The sequence below is a fragment of the Serinus canaria genome, chromosome 4 (assembly GCF_022539315.1).
Source record: "Serinus canaria isolate serCan28SL12 chromosome 4, serCan2020, whole genome shotgun sequence".
NCBI classification, from domain to species: domain Eukaryota; kingdom Metazoa; phylum Chordata; class Aves; order Passeriformes; family Fringillidae; genus Serinus; species Serinus canaria.
Window position 1 is genome coordinate 10815744 of NC_066317.1, and position 20424 is coordinate 10836167.

The 20424-nt window shown below is 43.6% G+C and overlaps 1 protein-coding gene across 1 annotated transcript in view; it reads right to left on the reverse strand.

Annotated features, from left to right (window-relative positions):
• Positions 1–5603: 5603 nt before the first annotated feature.
• RNF150 (ring finger protein 150) overlaps positions 5604–20424 on the reverse strand; it is a 114938-nt gene continuing 100117 nt past the window's right edge. The window contains exon 7 of the mRNA XM_009097501.4: positions 5604–12590. Coding sequence (XP_009095749.3) covers positions 12472–12590 — 119 coding nt within the window. The 3' untranslated portion in view covers positions 5604–12471. The remainder of the gene's footprint in view (positions 12591–20424) is intronic.

Genomic DNA, 20424 nt, shown 5'->3' on the forward strand with positions numbered 1-20424 from the left:
CTTCTCCCTATCACCCTGTGTATAAGAATCAAACCTTTTGGTACAATTACAATTCTGGCAGCCTTTCTAAATCCAATAATGCGGCTGCCATCAGGGACGCTTTTAGTTTATAAAGATCAAGCCTGAGCCTTTTAGTGGCTGGGGTTTTTAACTAAAGTATTCTTTTTAGGATAGGTATGTATGTAGTAATTTTGATAATAATTGTATTAATCATGATATCTTTCAATGTGTGCAGAGATTACTTAGAATAAAATTGACTCTATCCTAGCTGAAACATGGACAGCTGGGAAAACTACTCCAGTAAGGGACAACCAGCTTCAGGGAAGAAATACGTTTTTTTTACCAGTCAAAGCACAGCCAAGTCCTTAACAGAACTGAAGGACAGGGCCCCAGATTGCTCTGAATCCTTTTCTTCTATCAAAAAGAAGGTGAACAAAGCCGGAGCACAGCAAGCAAAAGGTAAACAAGCAAGCAGTACTGCCCTTTCAGAGTCTCAGTGGGTCCATACCACCAGCCCCCAGAGGTACTGCAAGTGGCAGGACCTTCCAGCCTGCAGAGCATCTCCTTCCCACACACCCGGCTCAAGCAGGAGCCAGCTGGTCATTGTCGACATGCATCTGGGCAGTTTGGGTAGCTGCTTGTATTGAAGACTTTGCTAAAGCAAAAAGAGAAGGGTTTTTTGTTTGGTTTTTTTGTTTGTTTGTTTGTTTTGGTGGTTTTTTGTTTGTTTGTTTTTCCCTTAACACTAATGATCCTTTTTAAAGCAGCTGAAAGTCAGTCAGGGTCAATTTTCCTTAGGAAAATTCCCTGCTCTATTGTCCTTTAGGACAATTAATTTTAAGCCACCACCCTCATCAAAGCAGCACTGTAGCCAACAAACCTCTGTGCAGTTCTCCTCACCTGCTCTTTGGTATTTTCTGACTCTCACACTCAAGCCAGGCTGAAACCGAAACTCATCTCCTGCCTGCCTGGGTGTGAATAACCTCCCCTGCTCCCAGGCAGCGCCGCTGGCAGGAGGGAGCTGGTGCCATGAACCTCTCTGCTGGTGAATGAATGCACCCCAGGGCTGGGGGATGAAGTGTTTCACACTCTGAAGTTGTACCGCCAGCCTCTCTTGTACCTCGAGAACACGAACCAGCCTGGAGAGGAGGGGTGATAGCTGAGCTGATGAATGGCACTGAATTAGATCTGGTGGAATTGTGTCCAATAAATGTGTCTGTGTACAGACAGAGGCCTCTCATGGTTGGGCTGACATAGGACGTGGGATCCAGTACACTACAATGAGCATCATGCTCTAATTTGGGGTTTTACCTGCCTCAAAATTCCACTCCAATCTGAGTGCAATTCCCAATGCAGGGTGACTCTGGAAGTTCATGTCTGGATCTATTCCTGCACAGTCTGATCAATAGCCCAAGCCATGCAAAAACAACCTGCTTTTAAGTGGTTTAAGTGCATGCACAAACAGAAGTTTAACCACTTTAGTTGAACATCTTTTAGTCAAAGTGTAGATGGAATGTGCCATTTCCTTCCCCCAAGGGATCAGGCTGTGGTGGGGGCTGCAGCGCTGGTCTCCAGTCCCACTTTTGTCCCTTTCCTGCTAAAGCCACTGTCACCAGGTATCCTGGCTGGGTTTTGCTTCGTTTTCCCTGGCTATGACCCGGGGCAGCAATTTCTGCTCCCCTCCAACAAATCTGCGGGCTGCTGGGCAAGACACAGCTTTCCTGGGCTTCCCTTCTAATTCACCCTGGGTGACCCGGGGTATCTCACCGAGCGGCTGACAAGGGCTAATTGCATCTTTTTAATGTAGTGACCTGCAGCCCATTCCGTAGGTGCTGTGCTGCTCCAGAATACGTAGCTACTCACGCCCAAACCTGGAGGGGATGGTTTGATGGCTTCCCGAACGACGGACACGGAGGGAGTTCCCTGGGCTGTGCGCAAGGGAGAACGTTCCAGGGAGAGCAGAGAAACCCTCCACAGAGGGACTTTTCGCTTGTTTAACGCTGTAAATGGTCACTGATTTGGCTCAATAAATAAAGCCAGGCGCGGGTGGGTGCCAGAGCCACCGTGGCGCTGGTAGGGCACCCGAGGCTGGGCGAGGGATTCGCGAGGCGGGAGAGCCTCCTGCTGGAGAGACACGGCACGGGATGCTGGATGCAGAATGTGGGATGTGAGATGTGTCCCCACGGAGCGACAAACACCGCTTACCGCTCATTTTTGGAAACCACTTTCTTAATCCTTGAGGCTGCGCTCTTGCCTCCCTTCCATTTCCTCCAGCCGTTATTCCTTTGCCTCCAGATGCTGAGGCTTGGCACCCCTCGGCACCTCTGGAGGAGCCCCGGGATATCCAGGTGGGGGGCACTGCTGGTGCTCAGGGCTGGGGCATGCATGTAGCATCCCAAACCCATGGGAGTGGAAAGTGTTTCTGATGTGATGTTGGGCAATACCTTGGCAGTACCTGTGTTACTGCCACGGCCTCTGCTCCATCCTCCTTTCCTGACATTGTGCTCTGCCTGGGACTCCATGCAATGCAGTTAAGGAAAGGGCAGTGAGCTCTGGAAAAAGGCAGCAAGGACATAGAATCATAGAGCTATGGAATTGTTAAAGCTGGAAAATATCTCTAAGATCATTAAGTCCAATCAGCACTGCAAAGCCCACTGCTGGACAGTGTCCCTGAGTGCCACATCTACATCCTTTTGAACCTTTCCAGGGATAACTCCACTGCTTCCCTGGGCAGCCTATTCCAATGCCTGACCACCCCTTCAGAAAGAAATTTCTCCTAACATTCCATCTAAAACCCTGCTGCAACTGGAGGTCGTTTCTTCTGTCCTGTCACTCATTGCCTGGGAGAAAAGACCAAATTCTACCAGGCTACAGCCTCTTTTCAGGGAGTGGTAGTGTGTGATAAGGTGTTCCCTGGGACTCCTGTTATCCAGGATAAAATCCCCCAGCTGCTTCTAATAGGACTTGTGTTTCAGACCCTTCCCCAGCTTTGTTGCTCTTCTCTGGTCACGCTCCAGCACCTCTATGTCTTTCCTGTAGTGGGGAGCCCAAAAATGAATGCTTGATAAGGTATGGAACAGCATCCCACAAAGTGAGCTCAGCCCCTGCAGCCAAGCAGCACTTATACCTGCTTTAGCAGTTGAACTTGGTGATCTTAGAGGTGGTTTTGAACCTGAAGAATTCTATGATTCCATAATATAGTAGACCTTTTTAAAACCAGGTGCAGCATGAAGGGAGGTGCCTTTTCCTGGTGTTACTCCTTTGTAGGTGTCTGCTCCCAGCCCTGGCTGAGTCAAAGTGGGCTGCTGGTTGGAGCCAGCATGGCTGCCCCAAGCAGGGACAGAGGAACAACTTCATCTGAGCTCTGGGTCCCAAGAGATGAAAGCCGGGGCTCTGCCAGCACACAGAAGGCATTACCACTCCCAGATGGCTGCTCTGTCCCTATGCCAGGATGGACACGCTTCCTAGCTGGAGCAGGAGGAGGGATATCTGCCTGGGTTTCAGTCACCAGAAGTTGCTGCTGGCCTCCCTGTGCAAGCTTGCCTTTGCTCTCAGGTGAGAGGATGGACTGTAAACCCAAGCTGTGGATGCAGACGTCCAGGAGGATGTCCAGAGGGGCCATGCAGCGGCCTGCAGCAGGGAGTGGCCCAGGCATGTGAGGGTGGTGACACTTTGCCCTCTTCCACTGCTGCCAGGACTTGCCAGCAACTTGTTTGCACAGAGATTGAAGCTGAGGAATGAGCATTGTGCAAAATTATAGCCTCACCTATTACGCACTGATTTCTTATAGCTGAATTCTGATAAATGCACTGGCTCATTAGATTTATTTTGGGCCATGAAGTCCTGTTCACTCAGGGATGCCCCCAAACCTGATCTCCCTGTGTTAGAGAATTGCCTTCTCAGTGTTTTTTTTCCAGAGTGGCTTCCTGAGACCCAGCACAGGTGAATGCATCTCCTTTATGGGCACCCTAAAAGTGCATTTTCTTTCATAGCATGGTTTGGATATCACGGGACCCTGCATTGGACATACTGCTGTGCAGTGCAAACCTGGATAAATTCCCTTTGAATCTCACATCCTCTCCATTGACTGTGATGCACCTGAGTGTCATCTCCTTGAATCAGAGGAGAGAATACAATTTGCCTTATTCCTTCTGGAAAAAACCCACAAAGCAACAGCGCACAGAGCAGCACAGCTTTATTTCCATATTTTGACCAGAAATTCATTCCATATAGAGCGGAGAGTGATGTAACACGAGCCCCAAGTAGGTGCTTACATCCAGGCATGAATTGCCTGATGCCCATTCGCTATTTACGGCCCTGGTGGCGTTGCCGGCAGCTCCGCACGTCTCCGCTTCTGCTGGGCCCCTTCGGCGCTGCCCCTGCTGCCGCCAGCTGTGCGGTGCGTGCGGCTGACACAGCATCTGCGCACAGCTGCCTGCCGCTCCCCCCGGGCCAGCCAGGAAATGCAGACAGGGAACAAAGCAGCTGGCAGCGAGATGTGCGGGGAAGAGCGAGACAGGATCTCTTGGCTAGCAAGACATAAATCCTCTTTCCAAAGGCAACCCAGGGTTTGTTTCGGTGTGGAGGGCTTCTGCCCTTGGAGCAGGGCTGGTGGGATGCGAGCTTCAGGCTGTGCTGCTGACAGGAGTTGAGAGGAGAAAAGTAATTCCCGGCGTTGCTGCTAAAGCCAGGTTAAACCGCACGCGGTTTTCCTGCTCTGAGCCAGCTGCTGCCCCTCTGTCGTGGACAGAGCAAAGATGAACGGAACGGGGGTGGGTGCACAGGAGCACCGAGGCAGCAGGAGCCAGGGAGCTGAGTGAACTGGCCCACAGCTGCTGCCTTCCCGGCTCCTGGGGGAAAATACAATCCAGGGCTCCAGCCGATCTGGCATGCTGTCCCCTCGAAAGCGGCGCTGTGGCTGGAAAAGAGAGCTGTGTGTGCTGGCGGCAGCAGCCAGAAAGCAAAAAAGGTGCGCCAGGATGGGGGCAGGCTGGGACCCGTGGCAGGGCTGTAGCTTGAGCCAGGAGTTGGCTCCTACACGGTTTTCTCTTTGCCTTCTTTTGCATCTCCTGGAAAACTTTTCTGTAAGTCTCTTAAACTACATTTAGGCAGGATTTTTACTCAAACCACTAGGAAGCAGCATACCTATGATGGATGACACAACAATCCCCTGGGCTCTCCTCCTCCCCCTGCTCCCAGGGGTGCATAGTGATGCCTGATAAGGCAAGGGAAGAGCAGCTGGATGACCCCTCACAGCAGTGGGGCAACTCCCACTGAAGCATGGCACCTTTTAAAGCAGTCATCTTTTAAAGCTGTTTTAACACATCGTGTCGTGTCTGGGCTGAGGCTGCAGCTCTCCCTTGAGGTAGCAGAAGCATTTACCTCTCACACAGCTGCTGCTTTCTGTTTAGAAGCAGCTGAAGGGCAGAGGGAAACAGAGCAGCAACGAGCTGGAGACCAGGCTGTCACTTGGGTCCCTTCCCACTGGTACCTTCTGCCTCCTACGAATGCCAAAGTGTGCAGTGGCTGAGTTCAGGAAGAAACAACCCACAAGTTTCACACATCAGGAAATTCCAGGTTTACACAGGCTGTTAGAAAGTACATACAACACAATACTCAGATTTGTTTTATTAAAAAACCTGCAATAAAATTCCTTGGAATTCACCATTTCAACTTTGAGAGTTGCAATATTTTACTAGTACGTAATAACACAGTCTCACATATTTACATTATAATCCTCTATATAACAAAAATAGCCATGTTGGACTACTGATTAATGCTTCCAAGTATTAGCCTCAACATTTCGGTATTTCCCCCAGCTGAGTCACTGTCTATGCTCTTTAGCATTTACAGTATTTAACAAAGCAAATAGGACACAAAATAATAAAAAGTATGTGTCTCATGATTTCAGGCAAATCCCTTTAAGATGGTAGTTCTCTGACTCCCACATTTTTCAAGAGAGATAAAGTGCATTGGAGAGGAAGATGTATACATTATAAAATGTCAGCAGAGTTAAAAGTTTATTTGCAAGACTGTACAGAAGGGAAAAAAGGCAAAAAAAATCTTCACAAACTGCTACTGCACAGCTTTGGCAGCACGTCACAGGTAGCGGGGAAAGGGAGGGAATGAAAAAGCCAACTACAAGAAAAAGGATGGCTCATGCAAATGCCAGAGTATGGCTTTGCCATGACCTTTTGGTACGTATTTCTCAAACCAAAGCTGCAGCACAGCCAGAGCCACAATGCAGGAGTATGAGAACCCTGCATCTCCCCAGCTTGCTGAGGCTGGTGGCTCTGCCAGGCAGGGACAGAGAGCTGAAGCCTCCTGGTAAATCTGCTCCTGCTGTCCCGAGCAGGATGATTACTTTGGAGAATTTCACTGGGACAGACCATTGTCTCTGAACTTAATGAAGTTATTTTTTTAAGCTGTGCACTGATCCATGTGGTATTTATTTCATTTGGGATTTTAATTCCAGTCATAACACTGGCATTTGCTGGTATGGCTCTGCCGCACGTAAGAAGAGACATGGCTGGAAAAAGCTTTGTCGCCATCGCTGAAAACCAGGATACTGCTGCTTTGCTCAGGAACTGCATATAAGTGGGATGCCACCTTTTTTTTTTTTTTTTTTTTTTTTTGGTTTGCTTATAAACTACTCTAAATAGAAATAATTCTCTTCTGGAAATGGATGGAATGTATATTTTGACAAGTACAAAACCATTTTAAGTGTTCACTAAATACAAGGAACATCTTGGTATAAAAATAACAGACCCTCCCACCCACTGTTCCCTCTTTACATATCTAATTATAAAATGGTACAGTCATTTCAGGTTCCTAACATGAAACAAGTATTGTGGATGGCATTGCATACATATACAAAACATTTAGACATTTGACATCTGAAATAACTGTATACATTCAGAGCAAACAAGCATCTTGATCTGGCTATTGTGTTTAATGCTACTCAGGACCAAGAATCAAGAAAAACACAAGAAAGGGAAAACACTATTACTCCTTTTTTTTTTCTCTCATTTCTTTTTCCATTCACTACAGAAAGAAGTAACTTCCAGCAATTCACAATTAAAATGTTGGAGGGAGACAAGATTAATTTCAGATGGAAAAATCATCTGTTGGCTTTTCATTCAAAATCCACATCTTTCATTTCTTTATTTCTCCCTTTAAAATACAGATCCTGCTTAGAAGAGTGCTTCCTTGAAAAAGAAATGGGCAGATAAAGGGGCCAAGTGGGTGTCCAGCCCAGCGCGGTAAGTGGCACGGCAGAGGGGCAGCCCTCATCCTTGCCCTCACTCTCTGTCCCCACCCGCAGCTGCCATCTGCTTCACAAACAAATCCTCCTTGAACAGTCCATCTGGCATTCCTCATTCTCTGAAACTATCAATTAGTTCAGGTAACAGCTTGGTAAAATGAAAACAGTGCTTATTTTGGATCAATTTCCCCTATTGAAAAAGCCTGTGAAAGCAACACCTCCAGACTCATTTTCCCTCAGCCCTAAACTACTCCCCATTGTGTTTCCTGCTCACGCTAACCAGGCCGATTCACAGCCATCATGCTGCCTGCCCCAAATACACTCATGAGTTTTCGCATCTACAAGACAAATGAGTCATCATGGGCTCAGTGTTCATCAACAAAGTTCCAGTCCCAGGGTCAGCACTAGCCACGAAGAAGCTTGGCTGTTTCCAGCTTGCTGGAACCCATGGCCTTTTTTTCACCAAGCCCTGGAGTTGAAATTTGGCAAGCTCCCTTCCCCTCTCCAACCTGCTCCAAGAGATACTGGCAGCACAAAACACAGGAGAGGAAGCAGCACTGTGCAAGTTTGATCCCGTGATCTCCTTCTGCAACAAAGGCTCAGCCTTGGACGAACACTTGTGAGACGGGCTGGGAAGGAACAGGCTGGATTTCTCTGCCATTTTAGTCCTGTGAAATGGATGCACCCCAACATCATTGACTTCCTTGGGATTTGATCCAGAGGTCATTAGTGAAATCCAAGGGACGACTTATCCTATGTGATTTCAATAATTCCTTTTTCCAAATTGCCTCTATAAAGCCTTTTTTCTTTGTGCACAATCTCCCTCAAATAAAAGGCCTAAAAATGATGACTGCTTCTGATTTCACAACAGTACAGTCTCCATACTCAGATCAATGCACTTTTAAAGCATACATGTCAATTTAATTCTACAGAGTGCTTAAAGAATGAATTGCAGTGCTATGATAGTCCTGATCCTGGTTTTGGGGCCCTAAAGCAGTCAGGACACAAAATACCCCAAACCCTCAGTAAGTGCCAGATCTGTATCCCCACCAGAACAGGTGAGCTGTGGGGAGGGGATGCTGACCTGATGCCTTGCACATCTGCATGCACACATCAGGTCATTTGTGAGTGCAAAATTCTGCGCATGCCTATGCATTCTACCTATTGAACAGACCTTTGGGAAGGCAACTCAGTGAAACCCAAGAAAATCCAACTATACTCTGAGTGCAGTTTCTGTCTCACCAGGTTCTGTCCTGCAACCCAGCCTGAGGGATAATGAGCCTCACTAAGGCAAATGTTTCTCCCACCTATCACTTGCTCATGGAAAAGAAAAGTGCTTCAGATGACAAGACAGGAATTTCTGGGAGAAGCACAGGACCAATTAATGACAAGAGTGCCTTTTCCTGGGAGCCACACAATCTCCATGCCACTGCCCCGGTGCAGGAGATGCTCCCCACTCAGTCATGCCACCAGCCTGCAGAATTGGATCCATAAACACCTCCTTGTCAGAGGGCTCCAGAGGATTTTGTTCTTTCCTGGCTGCATGCGAAAGGCTGAACAGCCAGTACTGCATCCCCAGCAGCTGAGCCCCACCTACTCAATGGCCAGGCTCAGGGGGCAGCAGTACCAAGGTGTGTGTGCGTGGGCACACAGATGTACAGAATTAAGGCTTTCGTACATGTTACAAACACACATCAGGGGGTCTTAACGTTTAGGAGGCACCTCAAATTCCCAAGGCAGTTCACAGGTTATATATGCAAAGGATATTGTCAGTCAGGTCAAGCTTCAGGAAAACATTTCTTTATGACACAGGGGCTTATGTATGCTCATAGAAGACCTGTTGAAAATAATGCAATTTTAGTGCAAGTCCAAAATTAATTTTGTTTTTTTTTAAGAAGGATGGAATACAACATTGACTTGAGTGCTTTCCTAAGTTCAGGCTTCAGTGATATGTAACCCAGCTTTGCCTTTATCATCACTTAACAGTGCTCAGAGCTGCAGAACACCTGAGGACAGGGATGGAACAACATCTTCCCTGAGTGAAGCTGCAGGTAGAACTGGGAAAACAAAAGCAAAGACTCCTGACCCAGATTTGCTAGGATGCCTCCTCTAAAAGGCATTATCACTAATTGGTGATATGTCAAAACCACTCACCCAGCCTGGCACCCTGCCTCTGCTAGTGGCCACCTGTGGGCCCTGAGGGACCAGATCTAACATGGGATATTTAGGAAAAGTGTGTGCACAGCGCAGAACCCCTACAAAGTTCCTCATTAACTCTCAGAAATACATGCAGAGTCTGAATTACCAAATCTGTGATGCCTTTTTGAGTGCAGCTCCCTTTAATGATTTTCCCGGGCAAAGGACCCAGCTCAATATCAGCTGGGAGTTTCCCCTCATGCCTTGCTTTTCCACAGACTTTGCTTGTTCTGCTGTGCTGTGGGTGGTTCGACAGCTAATTGGTCAATCTATCCATTGAGATCAACTTAATTCAGTTCACAAAATAAAATGAAGACTTTGTGACAGCTCCTCTGAAACCCAAGCAGTTTGGCCAGGAGTTCTCTGCCTGTGTGCTGAGCTACAGTGTGCATATGTGAAAGGATCACTGACAACTTGGACATCGTTTGTGATGTTCCTGTGACATGTAGCACCCAGGCTCCAGTGCTGTAGAAGAAATTGTAGCAGTGTGTGGACTTTCTATAAGGAGCCCTGACTGTATATAACCTCACTCCTTCCCCTGCAGTCGTTTGAAATTGATTTCATTCCTGGGTCAAAATTTGATGTAAGCACCACTTAAATTTGATTTCAGCATTATTTACAGAGCTTAAGTGGAACTGATGCAGTGCCTCGTGCAAGCTCTTGTGTGTAGGGATCAATTTCAACATTGATGTGTCAGGCCTTTCCTATAGCAGCAAGGAACAGAGAAGACATAAAAGAATAAGGAAAGCGAGACTACAGAACCACAAATATTGCCAAGACTAACCTAACCACCCTCAGGAACACGTGAACACTCTTTTTAACCAAGATTTTCAGCTGCCTCTATCTCTTTATTGAAAAAAGATTTTAATTCCAACGGCTTCTAAAGATGTAACAGCACATTTATGGGTCATTTTCATAGAATCACAGATGGCTTGGGTTGGAAAGGACCTTAAAGATCATCTAGTTCCAAACCCTCTGCCATGGCCGGGGACATCTTTCCCTAGACCAAGTTGCTCAGAGCTCCATCCAACCTGGCCTTGAATACTTTCAGGGATGGGGCATCCACAGCTTCTCTGGGCAACCTCTTCCAGTGCCTCACCACCCTCACAGTAATAATTTATTTCTAATATCTAATCTAAATCTGCCCTCTTTCAGTTTAAAACCTTTACCTCAAGATTACCCTGCAATTTAGGGACTAAGCACATAAAACAAAATTACACTAAATGTTTAATTAGTTCTAAATGGACAGAAGAGCATGGAGAATATTTTTTCCTTCTTTCTGTACTGAAGAAGCAAGTCAGCCAAAATTTTAGGGATAAACACATTTGTCCCTGAATAAAATCTGACAAACATAAATTTTGGCTGGAAGCTGATTTTCACATTTAACAAGTAAACCCACAAGGAGATTAAATGCAGTGAGCCCCAACAATTGCATTTTGAGATGCTGCCATGACACTGCCAAGTCAAAATGTTTGACCTCTTCATGAAATTTCAATGTAAGATGAATTGTTGATTCTGTGGACTGACTCAGGAGGCAGCAATGTGATTCAAATCATCTGACTCTCAACAGAAACTATGTAGTCTTGTGTAACAGTAAGCTTCTTCACAGTTGAGCATTCTGACTGAAAAACCAAATCACACATTGAACAATTAACAATGAGCTCTTACCTGGAAAGCAGAGCTCAGGATGAAATAAATTATTATGACAGGTCATTATTATTTAGGTGTTTTGATTTATATTAGCTCTTTTATTTTCAAATTCCCTCCCCAATATATTTTGGTGCATGTATCTGTATACAAACTGCAAATATTCTGTTATACTTCTGAAAACATTGATGGTGACTCTGGAGGGCAACAAACCACCTGAACTCTTGTTAGATAACAAGCAGACAAAAACTGCTGTCAAAATGTAAGAAATGACACACACTAAGTGAAAAGGCCCAAAGCAAACCAGGAATTAAACATTTCAAATGGCTGCCTCTTGTTCCCTTAGCAATTTCTGACACTGACAGCAGCATCTCCAGCGCCTTTGTAAGAATACTGTCACCTGCTTAATGCAGAACTGTTAATAAGCAGCCTCTAGAAACCTCTCAGATGCTCCTTCAGCCTAGTGATCTGGTTTTGGTCTGTAAGATCAAGAAGTGATGTTATGCTAGATCTTTTTTTCCAGCTACTGAATTGTCACATGGAGGAAGTACACGAATGTACTGACACCTGTAAACAGCATAAAATACAGGACAGGACTACATGGATGGAGTGATGCTTTAAGCTCGTCTTTCTCTCCTTCACACTGTACAATACTTGTCTAGAACAGAACTTTAAGTAAGAAACAAACTAATGCCATTTTAACCCAAATTTCTGCTAATTCAGAGCTCTCTTACAGATAGAAGCCTTCAGAATATACCATTTCCAAGCCTGCCACTTCATGAAGGCAGATGTTACATAATGCAGGGTGCTGGTGCATGATCCTTCTGAAGCCAGCCACGTGTAATTCATGCAGAAACAACAAGGCAATAAATCCTGGTCAGATCATGAAGTGACCAGTGAATGGGAATTCAGGTTTCTGGACTGAACTCTTGAAAAAGCTGGAGTCAGTCAATAAAAACAGAGTGTCCATCCATAACAAACTATAAACAAATAAACAAACAAAATAAACATATGCCTTTTCAGAAAACACAACAAAAATTTGATTGAACAAGTGTAAAAAACACTCAAGCTGTCATTTCAGTTGCACATTTATGAGCCCCTGGAGAGTTCCATGACTGCTCTCAAGCACGTGGGTAAGCTGGAAGTGTCCATCTCCCATGTGAACCAAATGAAGGTGTGTAGATGATGAAACCGCATCCAGGCAGACACAACAGTTGCTATTGCTTTTCATGACCATCTCAGCATGGAGTGTGCAGGAGTGACAGTGCTCTGGAGGCATATGCACAACTGGTCCAAATCCTAGAAAGCTGACTCGGTCCCTACCTGTGACCCTCCCCTGTAGTTTAGTGCTGGAGCTCTGTTTTTCAAGATTTCACCTCTTCGCAGTCTTGATCAGTGGAAAGCTCCACATCGGAGAGTCCAACCTCCATTGCCATAATCAATGAAATATCTGAATCACTGCTGACTGCTGGCTCCTGTTCATCTGTGAGGGCAGAAAAGACAGGAAAAGGTCATGTCTTTCTGGTAATGTATTACTAATTTTTAGTTCTGCAGGTGGAATCCAGAGGTCTCTCTGCCACTGAGATTGTGATTAGATTACAAACTTTGCTCTTATTCAAAATCTGTCTAAAACACTTCCAAATTATCCCAAAATTCAAGATATTCATAGTAAAAAGCATGATGAAAAGAAGCCTGGATGGGTAACATTTTCTTCTTTTAATCCTCTCAGGGCTTTTCATCCAGGTCCTCCATGAACTTCCTCCCACCATGTGAGAATTTCCTTCCCTGTCCCCTTTAACTTTCTCAACCTGGCATCATACTACTCTCCCCACAAAGACAGCAAGCTAATGACAAAGCCACAGGCACCTGGTAGAGCAACTGAGTCATCAGGAAAACATTCCCAACATGAAAAAAATCTGCCCAAACCCTCATTAAGTGATAGAATTTCAGAGGACATTTTTTAAGAGGACACTAATGTAGGAACATTGGCATTGGACAAGGACAAAACAAATCCAGGACTTTGGACCAGGCTACCTGCTTTCTCAAGTGGCTTCTCTCATCCTTTTCCAGTCTCTTTAAATTCCCTCTTTCCTCTGAATTGAAGATACCTTGCAGGTTTTTGATCCAGGCCAAAGGGATCTACCTTAATGCACCATAAGCCCAAATACTCTAAGAGTTGTATTGTTGACCTCTGCCGAACTGCAAATCACATCGCTGGAAGAGCAACTTGTTTTTTTTTTTGATCCCACAGCACTTACCATGTGTATATTTAGCAGCAAATAAAGCCAACAGATTTTAAAAGACTAAAAGCTAATTTTCTTCCAAGAACAATCAGGAGAAGCAAAACACACTAGGGAGATTTTCAAAGGCACAAAACCCTCATAGGCGGCTTAGTCCCTGGGAGAAAAATTTGATGGTTCATATTTTCAAGCGGTTTAATTACAAAGATGGTATTTATATATAACAATACAATGCATTTAAATCTGTGGCAGTTTTTCCTTTACATATTTTATTTTTCCAACAATAGAAGCAGAGCCTGATTGATGCTAAAAAGTCTAGAAGTTGAATATCTAAGAATGAATAAGTAAGAAACATGACAGAGGAGCCAGGAAAATAATAACTCCTCACAGTTTAATTATTCACTTGAAGCTAAGTAAGCACAGTTAATCACCTCTCAAGAGCAGCATGATTTTTAAAAATTTTAGATTTTAAAACACCCACATGTGTTTACTTGTGCTGGAATTAGACCTCATGTTCTGCAGAGAAAGCTTGAATGGGGTCTGCATTATTCAAACTGAAAGAGTCAGTGTTTTCCTTCGCAACTCTTCCCAGTTTTCATCCTGGATTGCTTTTATACTTTCTTGATTGCAAGATAAATAATTAATGCACACAACATCTTTACATCTCTATCTTTTTTTTGCCCTTTCAATATGACTTTAGTAAACATTTCAAGGCATTGCTTCTGACTATAAATGTTTCCACCAGAGGTGGAGGAAGTATTTACAAGCTGAATGATACATCCTGCAGATTTAGTGGTCTTAAATGACGTTGAACTTTCAGGTGAGCTCCTGGATCCTAGAGTACATCAGAGCATTTCATACACCTCCAACACCGAAAGCATCATCTCTAGTGGTAACAGCTCCCTGAGTCAGAATGTGGTTTCAGACCACTGGATTATTTATCATTCCTCTATAATTAATAAGATTCTCAAAAACAGTGAAAATTATGCTTAAAAGCAAGTTTATATTTGCAAGACAGAGCTCCTGAGGTTTAGCCATGTTGAACCGACACTTGGAGCACTCTTGAGAGACAAGGTGTTTTCCATCTCAACTAGCTGTGCAGAAGAAAAGGACTGGCTGAATAGTGACAGCCAGATGCATGCTGAAGAGGCAGGCAGAGCTGCAAACACCAAATGTCAGAGCATCCAAAGAGCTGTGTTTAATAATGCTGAAATGTTATTTCAAGAATTGTTCTTTCTTCCAGGGTTGCACAGCAGAAAAAAATCTCAAGTTCAAGAGTTCAAGACAGGCAGATAGAACAGGACCAGATTTGCAGTTCACATACCTAATATCCGATGGAGGTACAGCAGCATACACTCAAACTCAAGTTTTACTTTACAAACTCAAGTTTTACTTTACAAATCCTATACAATTATTCAAATTCTTGGATCTTAGTCTTTGCACAGCGTGGGCTTTTGTAGTCTTCTTTGGAACTGAAGTGCAGTTGGCAGGAACAAGGAATGATCCTAAAAATGCCTATGCCTATGCTCTGGCATTGATTTTCCAGCACTGTGACAGTGCCCAGAAACAGAAGCACTCCACCTTCCTTGCTTGCTACCAGTGTGGCAGTTCAAAATCCTAAAGCTACAGCTTCGGCAGAGTGGGGAGAACAACTGGTATATCACCATTCTTACACCTTCCCTTTCAGGGAAGCACTGCCACTTTCTTTGGAAGCTGTAGGCAACATAAGGAAATTAATGCATCCCTCAGCATTACTTACTGGCTCCTGTAAACAGGAGTCCTGCTACGGACCCCACCACACACGGGATGAAACTCTGTGAGGCTGCAGAAGTTACAGCAGACACAGATCAGCTGTCGGTAACTGGCTGCAAGGTCTACAAACTGCCTCACTGTGGCTCTCCCACACAACACAGGCTTGCCAGACTGGGCTGGTTTGTTTTGCTGGTTTTTTTTTTTTTTTTGGCTGGCTGCTCAGTAACACAAGCCAGCACAGTTACTGTTATTTGTTAAAGGTAAGCAAACCTCAGCTACATTCCAAGTGCCAGGAGCTTAGCCCGAGTTTTGCATCCCTGCCTTTCAGATCCTATTTACAATGACAAAGCTTATAACATCACACAGCTTCTACAGGAGATGCCTGCTCACTGTTAACAACCTTTATGGCCCTTTTGCAAGTTTTTTGTAATTTGCTTTTTTCTTAAAGCCCTGAAGTCAGATGAAGATCTCAACTTTCAGTGAAGATCTCAGTTTTCACTTAAAAATAAATTAAGCTTAAAAGGCAAAAAGGAAACTAAGTGTTTTAAAAATTAAATCTCTATTTTCTAGACAGATTTTATGCTGGAATATCTGACTTGTGATTTTAGATACTTGAAATTGGCAACCCTGTCTAACCACATGCACTATAATACTTCCACTGTGCTTTACAGCATTCTTGCCATGGGCAGAAAGTCTTTAGCTTAATGAAGCAAAAGGCACATCTCAAGCTGCTTTCCAGACAGAGTGTTAGTGCCTACAGCAGGGAACTGTAGACCTCCCTGCCACATTCCTCTCATGTCAGGGAAACATAATACACCACAGCATTCTGCCTGTCCAGACAGACTTTTTCCACTCACTTGTATCTCCTGACACACATTTGTTTGAGAGGTGAAAGTAACCAAACTCCTTCTCTAGCCAATATTATTTTAAATCAATTACAGTAGGATGGGAAGAATATCACCACGTAGGCTTGGAAGTAGCCTACACAAAGGTGGTACAGCTCTTGCTTCTTGAAAAGTGCATCAAGTGATGCTTACATTTGAATATTAGTGCAATCAAACAAGGATGAAAATAGCTAATTACTCTGGTGTGTTGAAAACAGTAAGATTGCACACTAGTAATAGTTATCCACTGCTGCTGCTATTCATAACCATTGGTGTAAGTCTGTAGCTGTTGTACACTAATAAATATTCCAAAAGAAAGAGGTCAGGCAATGGGTTTCTAAGAATTTGATACTGCTTGCAAGAGGCTTAGGAGGGAGCTAAGCATTGAACAGTGAGTGAAAAGTGCATTTACAAACCCTTTCCTCTGCTAAGCATACGGACATGGGCACCAGCTGAGATATAGTTGCAATGACCCACTCAAGGGTGAGAAAGAAGCTGATGAAACTCTGGCGGACTTTGCACGCATGGAGGCCTCACTCCTGCTCACCACTGTGCTCCCCTTGAGGAAGCCACATCCCATACTGTCCTTTGATGTCCCTAGGACACAGACATTGACATGGGGCTCTCCTAAAATTGTTCCAGCTTGCCTCAGAAGCTGTGTTTTCCCCCAGGTTCACCGAACTGTACAGTAAAAACTGTAAAAGCCCATAACTGGGCTCAAATGTCAATAAGCAATTTGTATCTAGGAAATCAGCAGAAAAATGAGACCACACTAAAATGTTAACAACAAAAGTTTCTAGGCATTAAATATATAAAAGGTTTGTCTAAGATGGCACTTTTTTCCTTCTCCAGACCTTTGGGTAGCTCTCTGCTGTTACACCCATTTGAGAGTAAGCAGAGAAGTACTACTATTCATTTCACATCCTCACTGTAGTGAAATATATCTTATTTCAGAACTCCTCCGTTTGTGAAGACAGATTTAAACAAAACCATTAAATCCCTGGTGTTAGTTATGCTCCCAGATCTAGACAAGTATCTAAAATGCATGGAATACCATGAACCTTATTCCAGTCTAGGGCTTACTTCTTCTAAGAAAACATTCAGATGTGTCTAGAAGGATTTTGCTTCATAAGAAACCAGAAATGTGGCCATCTCCTCTCCTCTGAGGACCTGATCAGAAAATATATCCAGAGTACTAGAGGCATTGATATGGGATCTTTATCAAACACATTCTGCTCAGCTTGAAGCCACAGAAGAATGCCGATGCAAGCAGTGCTATTCAGATTTTGTTTCCAGTATAAGAACAACCAAGATACAATTAATCACATTTGATTTATGAGAGAGACCATATCTAGAGTACTCTATTTTAATTTGTCTGTCTAAGAAAGCACTTTACCATTACAGAGTTTATTGTTACCTCCTACTGTGGCCTTGCCATTGCATCATTTGGCTGTTTCTAGTCTAAGAGGAAAAGCATCTTCTGAAATTATTACCTCAAATGGCAACTCATTTCACAAAAATACCAATCAAATTTATCACTAAGATTCCTTCTTTTAAAATTACTACTGATTGTTAAAATTATTCTCAAGTTAATCATCTCACCCTTCTCCTCGGATCATTTTATAAGTCTCAAATTCATTCTGTATCATCTTGAAAATTGTAACACTTTAGAATGGGCCATAACTGCACTAACATAACATAAAATAAAATACATGTAAAAAAATGCCTATAAAATCTCTAATGCAAAAGAAACAGTGGGGATACATTTGAGGGAAAGGGTTATAAAACCCCTTGCTACTAATGCAGTCCTTCTGTACACAGAGGCTAATAAAATGGATGAAGAAGTTTGGCTGGCTATGATTGAGAGCAGAGCACTGGGGAAATATTTTATTGCTGTTCCCTAGAATCAGAGGGAGATTTATCTGAGCAGCAAGGGAAACAAGTACTTGTGTGGTAACTGCTTTTGGAAGGAAAGGTTAGAGTCAGTTGTGTAAATAACAAGCCACAGCTCTGCGAATGTACTAATGGCAACAGAGCTTCTTCCAGGAGGTAAAGCAGATGATGTCTGAAACATTGTGCAAAGAATACCCAGACACCAGCACACAGGGAAAGAACCACATGCCATGACCTGGCAAGATTAATTCAAGAGGACACTTCAAAAATATGTTTACCTGCACCAAACCCCTAAATGATTGAGAGATGTGATAGATGGGTCTGGATATGAAGTAAAACACTGGAGGTTCTCCCAAAGTAAACTTGTTTTTTTTTTCCCTTAAAAAGGGCAACAAAATTTCTTCCCTTAATCTTTTTCTAGGGTATGTGGTTTGAGAGAATATACAGCATTTCTTAATGAAAAACAGCCGAACACATGGTTCCTTGTCTTTAAACATCCTGCAGTATGAAGGGCTACCATCATCATCATCATCTGGAAATCACACCCCAGTATCTCATGCCAAGCATCAAAATTGAAAATTTTATTAGTAATATAACTAATTTTCTGAAACCTAAATTTGGAGCATGTTGTACTTAAGCAATAAACTTTAACACCAGTTACCTGAGAAGACATTCTGGTCATTGGCAAGACCAATACACTCATTTTCAGAGAGAGTGCAGGAAGTATCAGCACCCAAATGCTTTCTCCAAAAGAAAGAAAAAAAAGTTATCTAAATAAGGGAAAATAACACAGGGAGCAGACAGAAAACACATTTGCAAAAGACTGAGCAAAAAAGGGGGCAGAACACATACCAGATGTTATTGTATAGAAGTAGTTGGGCCCAACTGGCTCAAAAACTAAAACTTCTTTTTTCCCATTGTGTGTATATATATATATATATATATATATATATAAAATATCTTTAATGAGCAGATAGTAAATCCTTGGGATTTTACCCAGGAATCAGAATACTCAGCCTTTGAAATTCACAGCACATATTAACATTATTTTAGTAGTCAACGCTTTGGAAATCAGTCTTGTCTCTGTGAGAGACAAGTTGACATTTTGGGAACTTTTGATCAGCTGCCAAACCTCTCTGTGATACGGCAAACATACCTCTGCCAGGTCTGACACAAGAAAATAGAATATTTTTGCTTTCAGTTTAATTTTCTCTTTGTTCTTACTCTTGATGGGTCATGCTCATTGTGTTCCTGGGACCAGCAGGGAAACTCCTTCTGTGGCCTACATACTGCAACATCATTTTCTTTTTACATGACTAGACTTTCCTTTTTCCCACTGGAAACTCAGTCAAAATTTGGTCACAAAGATCACCAGAACAGTCAATGGAGTCATCATACTGTTTCTTGCACTTTATGCTCTTGGATCAGCTCATTCCCACATTCAAGGTCCTTCACAGTTTATCTGCACATCTGGTCTTCACAGAATCACAGAGAGGCTTGGGTTGGACAGAACCTTAAAGATCATCTAGTTCCAACCCCATGCCATAGACAGGGATGCCACCAATTAGATTTTATTCACTACAAAGTGTTTTATTCCATCTTTGACCACATACCTCAGTCCTACACTCTTGTCTTATTTCACTGACAGACAAGAACCACTCTACTTCCTTTACAACAAGAGGAAAGCATCCAGCCTCTTAAACCTTTGCAAAGCTGCTTTTCTTTTCTCCTTCCAGGTCTTCCCACTGTCAAGAAGGAGAGAGGGACAGTGGGAGGCTGCTGCACACCCTCCTTTACTGTTCACTACTGGCCATCCTCAGTGCCGAAAGCACTGTACCAGGGGCACCTCTGGTCAGGACACCATGTTCTTCTGATCCCATGAGAAGTTCCATAAGTAAATGTGCAGGTATTTCACTCAAAGTACCAACTGGTACCAATTTTAATTATTTAGAACATGCAAAATTATTCATGTCCTTGATTGAAAATCAGAAAATGACATCTCCCATAAGAAAGGAAAGGATTAAAAAACCACTGAAGCACAGGGCTGCAAGTACATGACAGCTGTGATTTTCAAGTACCTTAGCTGCCTTTGGTAATATGTTACTGCATTCAACACCTGCAAGCTGTCCCTACAGTAACCATGCTGTTATACATCTAAAACATCAGGTGTGGTATAGGGACTATTTACTTGGTTTTCTTAGCTGCTGAATGACCAGCACTCCTTGGTGTTACTGCAAAACAGTGAGCATGAAGGGATAAAGTTACAGAAAAAACATGCTTTGTCATGTTAATGGCATGTAAGGGATCTTGCAAGGATTATCCCAGTAGCCAAGGTGAAACATGTGGAGCATACCCTTTGAGCAGTGAGCAAACACCTTTACTCACCTGCCAGCAATTCAAAACTCTGAAGGGACAGCAGGTGTGAGATAAAAGCAGGCCCTAAATGCTGTATGTACGAGTGTGTGTTGTACAACACATAGCCTATTGGCAGGACGGCAGAATAAAGGGACTTTTACATCCAAGCATTATTAATCCCACAGTTTAATCC